The sequence below is a fragment of the Xyrauchen texanus genome, chromosome 48 (genome assembly GCF_025860055.1).
Source record: "Xyrauchen texanus isolate HMW12.3.18 chromosome 48, RBS_HiC_50CHRs, whole genome shotgun sequence".
In the NCBI taxonomy this organism is placed as follows: Eukaryota; Metazoa; Chordata; class Actinopteri; order Cypriniformes; family Catostomidae; genus Xyrauchen; species Xyrauchen texanus.
The window spans coordinates 20041152-20058119 of record NC_068323.1 but is presented as its reverse complement, the minus strand read 5'-3'; the positions used below and the strand labels follow the sequence as shown (position 1 = coordinate 20058119).

The following is a 16968-nucleotide window of genomic DNA, read 5'->3' as shown; positions in this document are numbered from 1 at the left end:
GCAGGATGGTTGCCAGGAGGCATCTCTGTTGAAAATCAAACTTCTGCCAGCAAACAGGAGAGCTTTTGTTTCCTTGTTATGTCGTCTTCCAAGCATTGGGCAATGTAATGTCAATATGGTCGGAGAATTAGAGATATTACGTCAAGAAGATATTAAGAACTTGCTTAGTTTTTCGCAAAGCTCATTTGCGTGTGAAAATGATTGCGTGTGAAAATGATCTGTGGCGAATTTGCGGCAAGTTTGTGGCAAATTTGCAGTGAACTCTTTTTTTTTTTAAGTGTAGAGGCTGTCAATCTCCAAAAATAGCAAAAAACAAACAAAACAAAAATGCTAGATGCAAACTGAATAATGACTTTAATTTCAGTCTGTTCATCACACAAAGCTATCAAATGACTGCAGAAGACTTTTAATGACTTTTATGGTTCTTCTTTGGTGTTTATGGTACCTCTTTTGTATTCCTCAACTTTTCTCTTATGAATAGGGAAACAATAATAATAATTAAAAAAAAAGCAAAATGCCAACAAGCCAAACACAAATGAGCTTGTGATTTTCCGCAAATGTTTGCCAGATGTTTGCAGCTCTTGTCACTGGAACCAATGAACCTGCAGCAAACCTTGGGCAACAATGGATCATTTGCTGCAAGTTTAATGCAATTCTCATTTGCATATGAAAATGAGCATGGCAACTTTGCTGCAAGTTTGTCATGAACTCTCATTTTTTGTAAAGGCTCATTGCAGCAAAATCTAATAAGAAACACCGCAATGGGCAATAAAGATGTTGACACTACACATAGGGTTGGCTTTTTGACAAACTGGCTGAGTGCTCCTGTTAATCAACAGACTTTCTTAACACATATTAATGTATTTCTAGGAAATGTTAACATCCTTTCATGTTCATTTAATTTGAATGCCTTCCAATCTACAATGACATTTTTTTGTGAAATCATTTGAACATTTGATGTGTATGATTGATCTCATGTCCTATCTCGTACCAGTATGAGACATCTTTACATATAAAGGTTCATTTTTACTTATTGGGCGAATAGGCTTCGTGTGGTTCACCTAAAATTATGACGGGGCGGGATGACTTAATTTTGACCAAAATGCGGGAAATTCTGGGCTAATACAAGACAGTTGGACATCCTGTTTCAAATAATCACAATGTCATTGTTTTTTCATAGCTTGATTTGTATTTATTTTTTCATTTATTTGCGACTTCAAGGCTTGTATTTTTTAGGCTGGCCCAGCTAATGTGCATGCACATGCTAGATTAAACAAACAATCCTTTTTATCTGTAAGGCAGGACATCCATACCCACAGAAATTATATAATCGACTATATGATAGTCTGTCTCCTACCTGTTATATTTTCTTCTGCTTAAAAGCAGCCTTTTCCAAATGGTCTTAGTTTAAAATTTTGCACTGCAACCACAGTTAGCAGCTAGCTAGCACCTACAGCTAGCAAGGAAGTCACACCTGTGTTACAGTACAGTGTGTTTCACCTGTACTCACACTTTTCTTGGCCAAGCAAAGCATTAATCATAGCACTAAACATGAATTGTTTTTAAAGCCTGTCCCTTTCAGGGAAATTTAGTTTACTTCTGCTTAGCCCTTTCTTCCATGATCTGAGTGAAATCCCAGCCAGATACTTATGATTCACATGACAGTTGACAGCCTTGGTTGTATGGGATTAAATCGAGCACTCTCACAGAGACTAGGATAAGAGCAAGCAAATAGCAAGCATTGTCTCTTGCTCACGTCCTAGCACAATATTTAGGAGTCGAGTAAGGCATGTGACATTAGCGAATATGCTAGCTCCATTTGCAAAGGTGTTTTGATGCTACACTCTCGCATCCTTGCAGCTAACTGTCCTTGGAACTATTGAATGTCCTTAGGTATTTGGTTGGCAGCCATTTGTGTCCTTTTCCCTTGCACGTGTTTGTTTATGAAGGTTTGCCTTCGGTCACTGAAGACATTTCATATCTGTACATGTTGTTTTGGATCATAGTGGTTGAGTCAATATCAGCTGAGCCATTTGTTTAACCAAGAAACAACATTAAAAAGCTTCTGATGTGTTATTTTAAAAAAAAATGCATATTGATATTAGTCTATTAGACATAAACTTAAACATATGTTGTTTCAAAGCCTGTTGTTACTTTTCCTTCGAACACAAAAGAAGATGTTTAAAAGAATCTTTGGTAACGCTTTAGAATACTGTTTCATACTTAATACGTAACTATGCAGGAATTAATGCAGGACAAATGAGTAGTACTAAAATAACACTTCAGTCACTACTCTTAACTAATATAGAAACACAATTAACTAATCAGTAAGTAATAGCGATCTGATGACTGTGGTAGTTCACTGTTAGCTAATCAATATGATACTGAATTTTATTTGCCTGACTGAGAACTACTAACCATGAGTAAATAATGATAACTTATTTATAACTTATAAATATCACAACATTAACTCCTCAAAATCTAGTGTCTAAAATGTGAACAATTTATTTTCAACATTAATGAATAACTTGTGCATGTTGGATAGTACATAATGAGTTCTTCTCAATAATTATCTTAGTTAACCCTCAGTACAATTACTGTTAGTGTTACCAGATCCATATGAAGGAATTACTAATGATCTGGATGTCACGAACCCCGCTCCTCTGCCCCATCCCCGCTTCGTTGCACACACACTCACTCCTCAAGCTCGCACGCCCGTTCCGCCCCCTCGAGCTCGCACGCTCGTTCCGCCCCCCTCGAGCTCACGCTCGTTTTGCTCCCTTGAGCTCTCACGCTCGTTTTGCTCCCTCGAGATCTCCTGCTCGTTAGCAGGTCTCTCTCCTCGGGCTCACATGCACGCTCCTATGGCCAAAACATTATGACCACCTGCACTCGTCTCAATCACCCCATTATTCGTTTCACCTGCACTCATCTCATCACCTTTCATTGTTTACACCTGCACCTTCCCCTATAAATACCACAGCACATCCGTTTCACGGGTGTTGGTTATTGTTCTAGTTTACCCCGCATCTTCGCCCCCCGCTAGTCTCATCTAGTTTTGTACTCCTCTCGTTTACCCCTTAGCTTGCCAGCCCCCCTTGTTCCCCTGTCTTTTCCTTTCGCTTGTCTTGTTAGTATATTTATTCCCCGGCTTCGACCTCACGCTCCCTTTGACTACTCTCTCCCGGATTGCCCCCTTGTTTATATCTTGATTCCCCGGCTTTTGACCTAACGCTCACCCTGACCATTCTTCGCTGGATTTGCCCTTGTTTTGTACTGTTGCCTGCTTTTATTTAATAAAGCAGTTTTTCCCCGACATTGTGACTGTCTCAACTTGTGTTCGCTACACTGGAACAGTATTCTAAATTGAAAATCATGGTAACTCACTATTAATTAATGAGATCTTAATATGTTCTTCCTTATGAGTTAATGGTTATCTTGAACAGTATTATAAAGTGAATACACATAAACCATTAATAGTAACTACGGTGTTACTGGTCAGATAATAGTGAATTTGTTTCAACATTTTTATAATGTATTCAAATACACACAAATACACACAAATCAGTTACACAAACATTCACACAGATTTAAAACATAGTCTTGTGATATTAAAATCTTTGACCATATACTGCATAATGGCTTGTGCTCACAGTTGCAGTCATGAATGAGTGCCGGTGACCTACATAAATTTAATACACAGCGATTAGTATAAATGTAATTTAAACAATCGACTTATATAAAACAACCAATTAAGACAAAAATAAATTGCTGGCAAACAATTGCGCTAATCTCCAAAAGACTTAACTGGAAAACTGTGCTTCTCTGTGTACTTCCACCCTGAAAAGTTAGTCCACTCAGTAGTGTTTCAGAAATACTTTTGAGTACTCTAAATTATGTATTAAATACTTGTTTTTGCTCATCGAGACGCTCACTCTTCATCTTCATCAGGTTTTAGCCCCGTCCACCTCCTCAGCTCCAGCATTGAATATGACGAAGCCTGATTGGATTAGAGGCTTGATGGACATGTAGTTTTACAGTTTCTATTATTTTGTTTGATTACATTCAAATAAATGTAAGGTAAGGGGCTGTCAATCTCCAAAAATAGCAAAAAACAAACAAAGCAAAAATGCTAGATGCAAACTTTGGAGGAGGACAAAATAATATTTTTTTATTACAAGACAAATGAGTGCTATATTCATAAGAATTACCACTATATCATGTGGATATTCTGTGCAACAATGGTGACACTCAGGATGGCGCTGATTATTTATTTTTATTTTTAATTAAGCGATTGACTTGATTTACATTTGACATTTCTATTTGACGGAAAAGCAACATGGAAGTAAACTACAGTATAACAAGTACAACACATGATACTATATATAGCTATTGCAATTTGGGTGTACTACTGAAATCTTCCAAGGTGTTTGTCTATTTAGACTCAAGAAGAGCCTGAGAAAATACATAGAGTATGTGTAGTTGCTTTGTAGCTTAAGTGTTGTATGGCTCAATATGTGTAATATAATAATGGTCGGTGAAACATCCATGCATTAAAGGTTAAATAGGTACACGATTGTCATGATCAAACATTCCCTGCAATATTCAAAGAAATTATTAGGATATCTCTCTATTCATATATGTCTTGACAAGACATTCTGCTCGTGTCCCCCTAGACCTGTTCTAATTCAAGTGCACATAAATCTCAGGATGTTGTGAGAATGCTTGGCTGCTTGAATTGACATTGGTTGAGTCCAATAGACAAACCAAAGCATATAGAAGAAAGTCTGACACATTTACATGTGAGCAGCAAAGAGGATTACATCCAAAAGCATTTTAAGGCCTGATGTAGCGCCTGATGTCAATGACTCTATCATCTCTGTCAGTTGATTGAGGAACTGGGAACAATGAATGTTGCACTACATTGTGTAATAGAGAAACACATACAGATGAAGGTGTGTAACACTGCTTTAGTCAATGTCAAGTTCTACTTCTGTGATCTTGTTTTTGTCTAAACATTACACTGTTTTACCCATGACAGTAGCAACAATTGCATGCAAGTAAATTAATAAATGGCAGCGTTTTCAAGAAAAAGGTGTTAGACTTGGAGCTTTGGTGGAGTTATTAAAATAACAAATGGTAAGAGTCCACAATCCACAATAAACTGCTTAGCTATTCAAGGTTGTTTTTGGGACAATGTTGTAATGTAAGAAAACATGGATGTGATAATCCTGCATTATGGATACTCACTCAAGTCAATCATCTCGATGGTAAATAAAGGATTTGTCAGATGTTCATGTTGCATTCAGGCCAAGGGTGTAGTTGTTTTGTGACAAGTCAAAAGTTTTCTACATAAACCAAATGATGAATCAGTCACTAATGGTCTTTAAAAAACAGAACAACCTGATCCTTCTGTGTTTTGAATAAGCCACTGTTGTGCTGTACATTTTACCCAACTTCCTTTTTTAAGTGTCATGTCAGTTCACATGGACTTCCTCTCTTGAGTCCTATCTTAGCCAATGACATCTATCACTACTCAATAAAACATCAGTCTGTTACAGCAGTTATACAGTATAATAATGGGCCTGCTTATCCTGTTTTTATGCTGAAATATCTTCACTCCAATGTGCTGAAAAGTCATCACTTAAAAATATTTGTCAGTAGTCATATATATACTAATTGGGCCCCATTCATTAAACCCCATGTTTTAGTATATTTTAGAGTGTGGAATTGTATATTATAGAACCATTCTTACTTAAATAGTTGCATTGAATTGTTCATGTATCCATTCTTATGCAAACTGTTACATTGAAATGTCTGTAAATCTATCCTTAAAAAAATGGACACTTTGAATTGTTCATAAAACCATTATTTTCTAGTGTTGCATTGCATTGTTCGTAAAGCCATTCTCATGTAAACTGTCACATTTGATTGTTCGTTAAACCATTTTTTTCTGTAAACTGTCACATTACTTATATAATAAACCATTCTTACACAAACTGTTACATTGAATTATTTATTAAAAAAAACATTATTATGTAAACTGTTGCACTGAATCAATCATAATCAATTGCATCATTCGTTTTTGCATTTAAGTGTTTGTTAAAACAATTATTATGTAAAATGTAGCATTGAATTGGTTGTGAAACCATTCTTATGCAAATTGTACATTGATATGTCTATAAAACTTGTCTTTTGTAAATTGTACCATTTTAAGCAAATTGAATAATTTATAAAATCGTTCTTATGTAAGCCGCTGCATTGTATCACTCATAAACAATGGAGGGGCATGCATTAAAAGTGTAGGCCTTCAGTGTGATTCATGCCATTAGGAAAACACATTTTCACAATGAATAAGACACACTATGCCTTTGGGCATCATACAATATGTCACAGCTAACTAATAATACCAATTGATATTTTAAAAACCCGTCCACGCACAAAAGCCAGAACGCATGAAAGCAAGCTTAAGCTTAACTGCAGCATGACTGTCTTCTGAAATGAAAGTCTCCCGAACAGACATTCAAAAATAAAAAAAATTCATATGAATCTACCAAGGATGTCTGTAATACCTGGAAAAATCTATCTAATAATATTTGCGATTTAAATTTTGTTTCGTCAGGATACATGGTTATGCTGCGTTCCATTCAAGTTGGATGTGGGATATTTCTACTTGATATCTCCGACCATAAATGCATTCCATTCCCCGATATTCGGAAGATGATTTTTAAGGGAACAAAACTGGCAGGGGTTGAGTCATTAGAGATGTCTCCTAGCAACCCAACTGATAAACAATGCTGCAGCATTAGCATTTGTGCTTCAGGCGTATGATTATCAAAAGAGATTATAATTTACTATGTTTTATACACCTGTTTCTGCAGGCAATTGTTAAACAAGCTTCAATATCATGTAATGTCGAAACAAACTCATTTGTCGATATTACTTAATAATGTGAAAGTTTATCACTTACTTTGTATATTTTCCTGAGGGTCGACATGTTTGTGTGACATCATGCCCCTGCATCTCGGCGAAATCGGAGTTGAGAATTTCTGCATGAGCCTACAATTTGTAATTCTGACTTCAAGATGTATTCCATTGCAATTACCCTAGTAGGAAGTTGTAAAATCCGACTTTCCGAGTTGAATGGAATGCAGCATTACATTTCAAAAGTTGATCCGACACTGAATGATCCAGCAGCCTAATTTACACGTAGAAAACTCCTGATGTTGCTATTACAATGCAAAAAGCACTTACCAATTTGCTTGAAGTGAAAATCAGCCCTCCTTTCATAATTAATAAATTAAGCAATCACACGGTCATGCAGAACATTTTGTGTTTTTAAATCCATAAGGATCTCTTTCTCAATGGTGATGTGGCAGTGATGACAGCCAACTCATCAGCAAGATCTCGCACTTTTCACTCTTGACATGTGCATGTACATCACGTAACGTGATTGCGTCACTCAAGGCCAACTATAAGGCCTCGACTGGGACATATCCTAAAGATCACACCCAAGAAGAACAAATAAATCAATCTGATTGGCTGATGAATCTGACACTCTGACTTTAGTTGCTAATTCATTTCCACTGTTGAGGGATTGAGTCATCCTGAATCAATTCCTACATATATTTTTGCATTGAATTATTGGTAAAACCATTATTATGTTGCATTGAATTGTTCGTGAAAACATTTGTGTGCAATTTGTGATATTTAATAGTTTATTAAACTAGTCATCCATAAATTGTCACATTTTGCAACAACGATTTTACTGTACAGATGACCTACACAGAAATGAGTTCTGCCCGAGATTTATATATATGGTCCAATTCCACCAAAGTTGGCCAAGTGAGTAAACCAGAGACTTTAGACACATACAGTAGATAGTGTCAAATGCCAGTTCAGCTTTCTTGAAGTTAGTCTTCACAACCATTTTTGTTAAGGGTTCTAGATAGCGATTCAATATCCTGTGTAAGACATTTTTGTAACTCTTCTCTGTATTTAGTAACCTTTTTTGTCTGGTCTTGAAATATATGCATACTTTTAATGTCTCAGACAGCAACTGTAGAGAACATGTGTGAGGACACAATAACAGTGGGTGCAACTGTTATTTGCATACTAACACGTCACACTTTTATCTTGCTACAAAGCAATTGAAGAGGAAATGAAAAAAAAAAAACTGGAAGAGGAAATGTTTTCTATGTTGTCGCTGGTTTCATTCCTTGCGATCTTTTCTTTGGCTACAAATGGACGAATATTGTTCATTCTGCATTTGCTGGAAACCCTTTTAAAACAGTGCGTCCCAAACTTTTTGTTATTATTATTATTATATACTCCCACAGCCTCATCAATAAGCCTCCATGCTTTGTTTTCTTCCCTTAAAAAGGAACAGAATGTGTTTAGGCATTAACTACAAAATCACAAGATAAATTGTGATTTATTGAATTAACTTCTTTTTTTTTTTTTTTTTTTTTTTTTGACAGTCCTAATCCTGTCATTATATTATTATATAAAAGCTTTATATTAAACTAAACATTTGTGCTCCCAGTGCCTCTTTATTTCATAAACGTGTGATACCCTTATCAGAAAATGTGCATAGCTGCAATATGACAATCGTGTAAACATGTTTGAAGGCAAGCTTTCGATTTCCCCTTTTAACTTCCTCTTTAGCTGGTTAGTGGAAAAGTACTGAGCTTTTTAAGCCAGATAGACAAGCATTCAAATGTTTTTGACACCTTCGTTCTCTATAGAGATCCTTATTGCATGTCATTACACATGGTTAATTCAGGACATTTTGATGCATGTGCCGTTTTATCATTCTTTTCAAGATTCAAGTCTTATTAATCACAAATTATCTGAAAATACCACATCTACCACAATGCACTACAAACCATGCCTGAAGACTCACACAGCATGTGTGCATTGCAAACAAAGACTTCAGTATTCATTTCGTAATATCTTATCTATTCAATAAACCAATGAATCTCCATTGTGATTAAATCAGTCAATGTTAGCCCTCTTTGAACATTCTTCATAACAAATCTATTCCTCCCATTTAAGAATGTATTTTTTGGGGGGCCTTGGTAGCTCAGCAAGTATTGACTCTGACTACCACCCCTGGAGTCGCAAGTTCGAATCCAGGGTGTGCTGAGTGACTCCAGCCAGGTCTCCTTAGCAACCAAATTGGCCCGGTTGCTAGGGTGGGTTGAGTCACATGGGGTAACCTCCTTGTGGTCGCTATAATGTGGTTCTCGCTCTCAGTGGGGAACATGGTGAGTTGTGTGTGGAGGCCAGGCTTGTTGAGTGCGTCACCACAGAGATGTAGTGCGTGTGGAGGCCAGGGAGAATAGCATGAAGCCTCCACACGCACTACATCTCTGTGGTAACGCACTCAACAAGCCATGTGATAAGATGTACAGGTTGGCGGTCTCAGACGCGGATGCAATTGAGATTCTTCCTCCGCCTCCCGGATTGAGGTGAATCACTACGCCACAATGAGAACTTAGAGCGCATTTGGAATTGTGCATGCCAAATTGCGGAGAAAATGGGAGAAAAAAAAATGTTTTTGTTTGTATTGCTTTTTATGGGGGGCCTTTAGCCCCTGACTTTTTTATTATTATTTATTGGACAGGTGTTGAAAAACTTTGATTGAATCATTTTGATTGAAGTATTTTGTCTCAAATTCTCATTAGATACATCATTTTGCATCTACATTTTAGATACAAATCTCAAAATCCACCTTTAGATATTACACACGATCAGGATCAGGAAAGTTAGTTTCATGGTGCTTTTTGCAGTGCATAGTGACAAACAGGCATTTAGGAAGGTGCTGTGGCAGCTTTTGTTGCTATTATGTGTTTTGGCATTAAATAAAATCAAAAGTGCCTTTTACCTCGAGGGGCCTTTAGCCCTGTTGTATCCAGAGGGGCATGTTTTCACACTATATGAGATAAGTTATCAATGGGAACCTGCTATTAAATTCCCTAACAAAATCTATTTAATGGCTCTTCATCTATATTTCAACTATAAAACAATTATCGTACCATTATTTAGGCCACCAGAAACTGTAGTTATTAAATTATATAAAAGTTAAAACTTTTTTGACAACTTGCCCCAGCTAGACATTTGTAAAAAGAATGCTCTTGTACTGAAATCAAAATATAACCTTTTGATTCAAATCTACCTTTAATTTATCCTATTGTCTTTTAATTGTTTCCTCTTGTTTACCCAACAGCAGCTATTAAAAAAAATATGATAGCCTATTGGAATTATAATTTGTAAAATAATTATTTGCTAATAGAAAACTAGCATTTGTGCATTTGGACTTTTGACTCAAAACCTAATAGTTACTGAGCTATAGCCCTTCTCCGTGTGACAACTAGCCCCTCTATTGTGTTCAGCAATATAAGTGCAACATTAGTGATTGTAGATCGTGTAACCTCTGATGGCGCTCTTGAGCACACCTAGAGGCGCATGAGCGCACTGCAGAGATGCGATCCGCAAGCGCGCTTATCTGAACGCAGGAAGCTGGCGCTTTAAGAAGCGACGCGCTGAAGAGGCAGGCCGGTGTTTTTCCATTTGTGATGATGGTCACCCAAGTCGAGAGACAAAGGTCAGAAAAAAGCTCATAAACTAAATTTACCGCCGCCGATGTTATTCAGCACCCAGCCGCCGCACAATACAGAAGGGACAAGAGCATTTCAAAGGAATTAAAGGAACATTTAAACAGTAAGGTATGATTTCCTAATGCATTATCAGGAGAGCTCTATATTTAACTAAAATGATAGCTTATTTTAATGTTTATTTTTCTTTATTTATTACGGGTTTCAAATCTTAGATTAAGCTATTTGAAAATGAAGATGTCTTGTTTTGGGTGTCAGGTGGTACTAAGAGTTTGACAAGGCATCCAGGAAGTATGCTAGTTAAACAGCTTTTTAACCTAATATATCTTGCGATTATGCCGTTATCATTTGGAGGACTATAATAATATTAATTGTATTATACTCGCTGTTTGGCGCATTTGAGACTATAGAATTATGTTACATGTTTTATTCATTTATTATTTTAGAGCTACGCTTATTTAACATAGCTTTTACGCATCATACCAGAATTATGTCCATTATAAGCAGATGCGATCTGCTGCATGTATTTCTGTACTTTTCAGTTTCTCCCTCTCCCACTCCAGGCAAATATAACGGAGTGCTGACAGCATAGAGTTAAGAATAGACAGCTTAGATGCCCTTGATGAAAACATCAGCGATGGTTTACATATGGACATTTCATCCAACAGGTTTCACCAGGTTTCACCAGTTGGATGAAACCTGTGTGTTTGAATAGACACTGTTGCATACTCTGTATGGTGCTACCGACAAAATACTTTATTGATGGACTTTCCAGCCGCACAGTGGAGTGAATTTATAGCCGTCTGCAACAATATAGCGAAATGAAAAGTTTGCAATATGGAGTAATAGGATGTTGGTTTTGTGACGTCTCGAATGCGTCTTTTGGGAGCGGTTGACACAGGACCTGTTCTTGGGGGTTTAAAACGGTTAGAGTGAAACGAAACGAGCACAGGGTTTTTGAGTATCTAGGGGACCGTTCACACAGACGGCGAATTTTCGTCCGCCCGCCCGCCCGCCTTGGTTACCAATTGTTTTTAAAAACATTCGCTACACTGACGTCGATGCGCCGCGTCTTCCTGTTTTTGTCAGCGTTTCGCGCAGCAGCGCCACGTTTCTTAGACGCCGTGTCAAGTTAAAAAGAACTTCGACTGTTAAAAACGCGTTTGAGACACCTGCTTTCTGATCTATTCGGTACGATGCCTCTAGCTTTTTAGGGCAAACACGTGTTCGATATGAACGGTCCCTGACTTGACATTGCGACGCCCAAGACGCTGAATTAGCAGTGAGACGCGACGCAACTACCGAAGATGCCTTTTGATCCTTGGGTATAGACCATCTATATAGCGAGTCCTATGTAAAATCGTCTAGTTTGACTTTCCATTTACAGTAGTTGAACCATGGGTCCCAGTGGAGTAGGCTATTTAGTGCAATATACAAGTTATCCATTTCATAGAGCTTAGTCCCATTTTTAATAGAATGAACAGAACAAAGCCAATATTATATTTCTATCTAGGCTTTACTTAATATGGATAAATTGAAGACGTGCTGTATCTTGAATAGCTTACATATCGGAATTCAGAGGCAAAGCAGGTTTACTTCATCTAGTCCTATATGCTGAAGTCAAATAACTCAATGGCATTCAGTTGCCCTGCTCAAACAAACATAATACAGGATATAGTTTTCCTTTCGACCCTGTGCACATGCCAACTTGCATACCCAGCACACACTAATAAGAGGACCAGCCAATATGCATTTAGGACAGATGCCAAAAGATTTGGTCGGACAACAAAAAAAGTAATTCGCTGTGGCGTCTATATCTTGGTGTCATAAAAGAGGATTGCAAACATGAGGCTGTAAGCTATCAGTGTTTTGTACTTTTATATTGATGTCATTAAAAATAAAAGACCTGCAAACAAAGGCATTACTGTTTCATAGTGCCAACAAACTGTTCTGCCCAGAATTTAGGCGTGTAGACTTCGAACTCTAGCGTTGCAGTATTTTTATATTTTTTTTTTAATTCTTTTTTAGACCTAGTTCCCTTATGCATCTGTTTGTTTTCATTTATGGGCCAAATTTCACACAGAGTGACCAACCAATTTAAAACTCTATTCAATACAGTTTCCTTAAGAACACATATCAACAAACTGCACTCTGTCCACAAAAGGAGAAACAGGACTGTAACATAAAGGTTCGGTTTACCTTTAAGCTTTTCATTGTTTAAGCCTTTCTCTTCTTCTTTTTCATATGCATGGATCAACTTTCGGTATGTGAACTGTCCAGGTCTCCATACTTCTATTCATGACACATAATTTACACATAAACCTCCATTCAAACACACATCTATGCCACAACTGGCTTTATTCTCCATGCATTTATTGGGAAAAGTGGATATTGTGAGGTAGCTCATGAAAGAGTACTTGTTTGGCAGATTATAGATTCTAGCTTCTTTTTGTTGGATCAGTCGTCCTTGGCTTGCCACTAAATGCATGTTGGTTTGGTCGGGTGACAAATATTCCACTTGAACAATCATGACATTTGTTAAGTTGTAAGTACACAAGGGTAAAAGTTCTTGGTGGACACTGGAGAATTATGAGAGACATGTGATCTGCTCTGGCGTTTGTTTCACCGTCACATTATACCGATAAATGTGCTGATTGAGTTGACTTATGGCATAAAACTCCAACATAAGACTTAAATTGCATATACAATGTGTGCATAAATTTTAGTTTTTATTGTTTTTAATCTAAGTCAAATGTTCAGAATGAGCTAAATTAATAGTTTCGAAATAAAAAACATAACCCATTAATTGTGTAGGAAAAATGTCAATCTGTAACATTGTTGTTTGTACAAGATCTAGCCATGCACTGTGGATAATCTTGAATTATTAAATGCTGTCTTAGGTTATTCACTTAAACTGGCACTCAACTCTGAATTATCACCTTGAGGAGTTTACCATTACCTACTGCATCTCTCATTTATATTTTATAACTGGTATACCATACTGACCTTGAACCCACTGGGCTGTAAATTTAGCTGAAATTAGGATTATTAATTGGTGTCCAAACCAAATTTTCTTTAAAACTAGTCAAAATCATTCCATTTCACATTGATGTCATGATTTAATTTTTTTCTAATTGCATAGTTTAGAATATAGCTAACTTCATTGTAGTAAGATGCATAACCAGTTGGGTGTATTCTAACGGCACGTCCACACTTTCGTTTTTTAAATGCTCTAGTTTCATTCTAGCATAAATGAGAGGCATACATGTAGCAAAATCGATGTGTTTTTAGACAGATACAAACTGGTGTGGACATCAGCAAATTTGCATTTGAACCGAGACTGTCGCAACGCACTGGCTGGCATCACAAATAAATTGGCAAAGGAATAAAACAAATGCACATCTTCTTGCAATTCCTACAGCTTGTGAAGGGATATTGAATACTCAAATCAATCAGATGTTTTTATTGGGACACCATAATTTCCTTGTTTCGAAAAAGTTTGAAAGTTCGAAAAAGAATTAAATCAAATAAAACGTTGTAATGCAAATTTAAGCATCTTATCATCCAGTGATTTCAAGTGGGAAAGGGACGGCTCTACGACCCTAAGGACGGCTCTGGCAGCATGCGTTTTAAGACTGCTTTGTGGTACTCTTTAGAAGAGTCAATGGCAGGCAAATAGAAAAAATATCGTCCATGGCGAGGTCCCCTTTGGAAGTGATCGCCTTCCAGGGAGGGGGGTCCCCTCGGCACCCATCGCAGCATACCTTAAGAATGGCTCTGGCAGCATGCTTTTTAAGACTGCTTTGTGGTACTCTTTAGAGCAGTCAATGGCAGGCAAATAGAACAAATGTAAAAAAAAAAAACTAGGCTGCACACAGAGAGTATGTGCATACTGTGCTGATGACGAAATGTGCAGCACGTGGAGAACCGAAATACACTTTGGCCTTAAGGCTTGGCAGAGCAGGAGAACACAATGCAGCATGTCATAGATCAAAAACAAGTTCAAGTTGTAGTGGTCTTTGCAGGCAACTTCAATGCTTATAACTTCAGTTTCAGGCATTTTTGCTACACTGTTTTGGTTTTGTACCCCTATAGGGTGATTCTTCTAATGCTCTGGACCCTTTATGTGGTGGAATGAGTGCAGAAAGCTATTAATTTTATGTGCTTTCAGCTCTCAGGAAATGTACATGGTTCTAAAATAGGGACGGTTATGCAATAAAGCCAAGTGCTTCATACAAACTGCAGACCTGAAGTCTCCCATGGTAGTCAAGACTTTGAAGCTGTCCTGGATTTGCTGCTTCTCAGCTGATATGATGAAGCTGATGACTCACAAAAGCCCCGAAGGCCATAGGTGACGTGCAAAAGGACTACTACAACTCACTGACCTATAGATGCGGAAGAACAAATCACTTCTAATTAGGGGCTTCTTGGAGGCTTCTTGGAATGTAGAATGTTTCTATGGATTGGTTGCGGGTTTTGGAATTAAGGGGGGTCTACCACTATTGTACCACTGCGGAAAACTCTGGATGCTCAACCAGGTCTGTTTCAATCAAGATCATTAGTGCTGCTTTAGAATAAAGCAGACATAATCCCAATGTAGTCTGCCATTACGCCACTTTTTTCAATGTGTGCACTCCTTGTTAAATGGGCTAAAAATAGCAAGTGGATTCTTTGTTGGAGATTTTGGAATCAATTGCCTGGACTGAAATGGACAAAAATGGTCTTGCAAGGACAAATCATCATTGTCCATTCAACAGCACTTTGCTGGCAAATGCAAAGCCTGAGGGAAACAAGTCAGTCCCTGCCTTACAATACCCTTTTGTCACTCGTCACATTTTGGCCTATGCAAATTCTCTGGGCCTTGTCTTTGCTAAGCTAACCAGAAATTGAGGCACATTTGTAAGTCAGTCAAAAACTGTGCACCGCTTTCAAAAAAAATTCCAATAAAACACCACTCTGCACTCTGCTTAGTCAAAGCTGGTTGACTCTGCCCCAAAAAAACACCAACATTTGAAATATCTATGGTTGACTGTTCCAACAGGAGCCATTCAAACAGAAAACAGTCTTGCACTAAAGAAGCAGGTGTCTGAGATGACTTTTTAACAATTGACTTGTTAACCTGACATGACATCTAAAATATGTGATGCTGAAAATATAAAGAAGCAAATTCAAATGAAGAGACAGAGTCAAAGTCGACAGTGTTGTGCATGTTTACATAAACAGTTCAAAGCAGTGGACATGGACACAAAAAGCAGGTGTCTTGACACGCTCTCTAAAAATGTGATGCTGAGATGTGTCGCAACAGTCATAAACAGGTGTCTTGAGACACATTGTTAAAAGTTGAGGTTCTTTTTGACAAGGCCTAAAATGCGAAGTGGCGCAAACGTAAACAAAAAAGTCCATGGAGCGCATGTTACCTTCTGTCTGCATAAAACAATAATGGCTGTGTTAACATTAGTATCAAGTTAAGACGGTACAGGTTTTTGTCCCATCTGCTTACATTGACACAATACATTTTTTCATTAATATCCCGTCAAGAGGAACAATTTGACCAAGAATCTCGTTTGACTGTTCACAGCTGTATTCACCACAAAACATGAGTGCTATAGAGGTAACGCACAGACATACGCATGTGAGCGTTTGACGTAAATGATGACAGAATTTTCATTTTTAGGTGAATTATTACTAGCCGTTCCTTGTTTGTAGCAAATAAAATTGTACTTTAAATGAATCCTTTTACTTGGGTATTCCATGTCAAATTTCCTTATTTGAGCCACATGTCTAAATAGGAAAAGATTTTAATAGTAGCAGGCACGACAACAGCCAGCCTGCAAGCCATCATCTGTTTAAGTGAAACGCATCAGAGGTGTGGATTGCCATCCACATGCTCTTGTTTGTTGCGTCTGTGGCTTGGGTTGCCACAAGTGGACGGCGCACATGCAAAGATAAATAGTTTCATAAAGACCGTTGATACTCCCATAGAGTGGAAATTTACCATTGCTCGGGTTATCCCCAGCTCCAAAGCTGTGACCAATCTGCTGATGGCTTTTAATTGTCTTAGTCTGTGGGCGGGTTGTGGTGTCACCTCGGCTTACACTGAGCCTGCGGTCAGAGGTATGGTGTCTACTGACAGAACAGCATAGAACAATCGGACTCAGCCATGAAGGAAATGTAAGTGGAAGACATGGCATAAATTAACTATGTTGACATGTAAAGGGAATACATGTTTGCCTTGTAGTTATTTAGTATAGTAACTTATTTTATTTTTTTTGCATTGGGGGTGTGTTTGTGTGTAAACTGAGAAAGTGGCCAACTTTGACTTGGAAGTGTTATGAATATATTTGTAAAG

General features: G+C 37.6%; 1 protein-coding gene across 3 annotated transcripts in view; it reads left to right on the top strand.

The window, feature by feature from the left end:
* The first annotated feature begins 10551 nt into the window (after positions 1-10551).
* Positions 10552-16968, top strand: part of LOC127639432 (sodium- and chloride-dependent taurine transporter-like) — a 37247-nt gene continuing 30830 nt past the window's right edge. Inside the window, exon 1 of one of the 3 annotated variants that reach the window (XM_052121446.1) lies at positions 10552-10725. Coding sequence is in view for 1 of the 3 variants with exons in the window: in XM_052121444.1 (XP_051977404.1) it covers positions 16780-16790 (11 nt within the window). In the remaining 2 variants the exon portion in view is untranslated. Of the gene's footprint in view, positions 10731-16770; positions 16791-16968 lie in introns of those variants that run through there. The other 2 variants (XM_052121445.1, XM_052121444.1) reach the window with 2 other exon arrangements.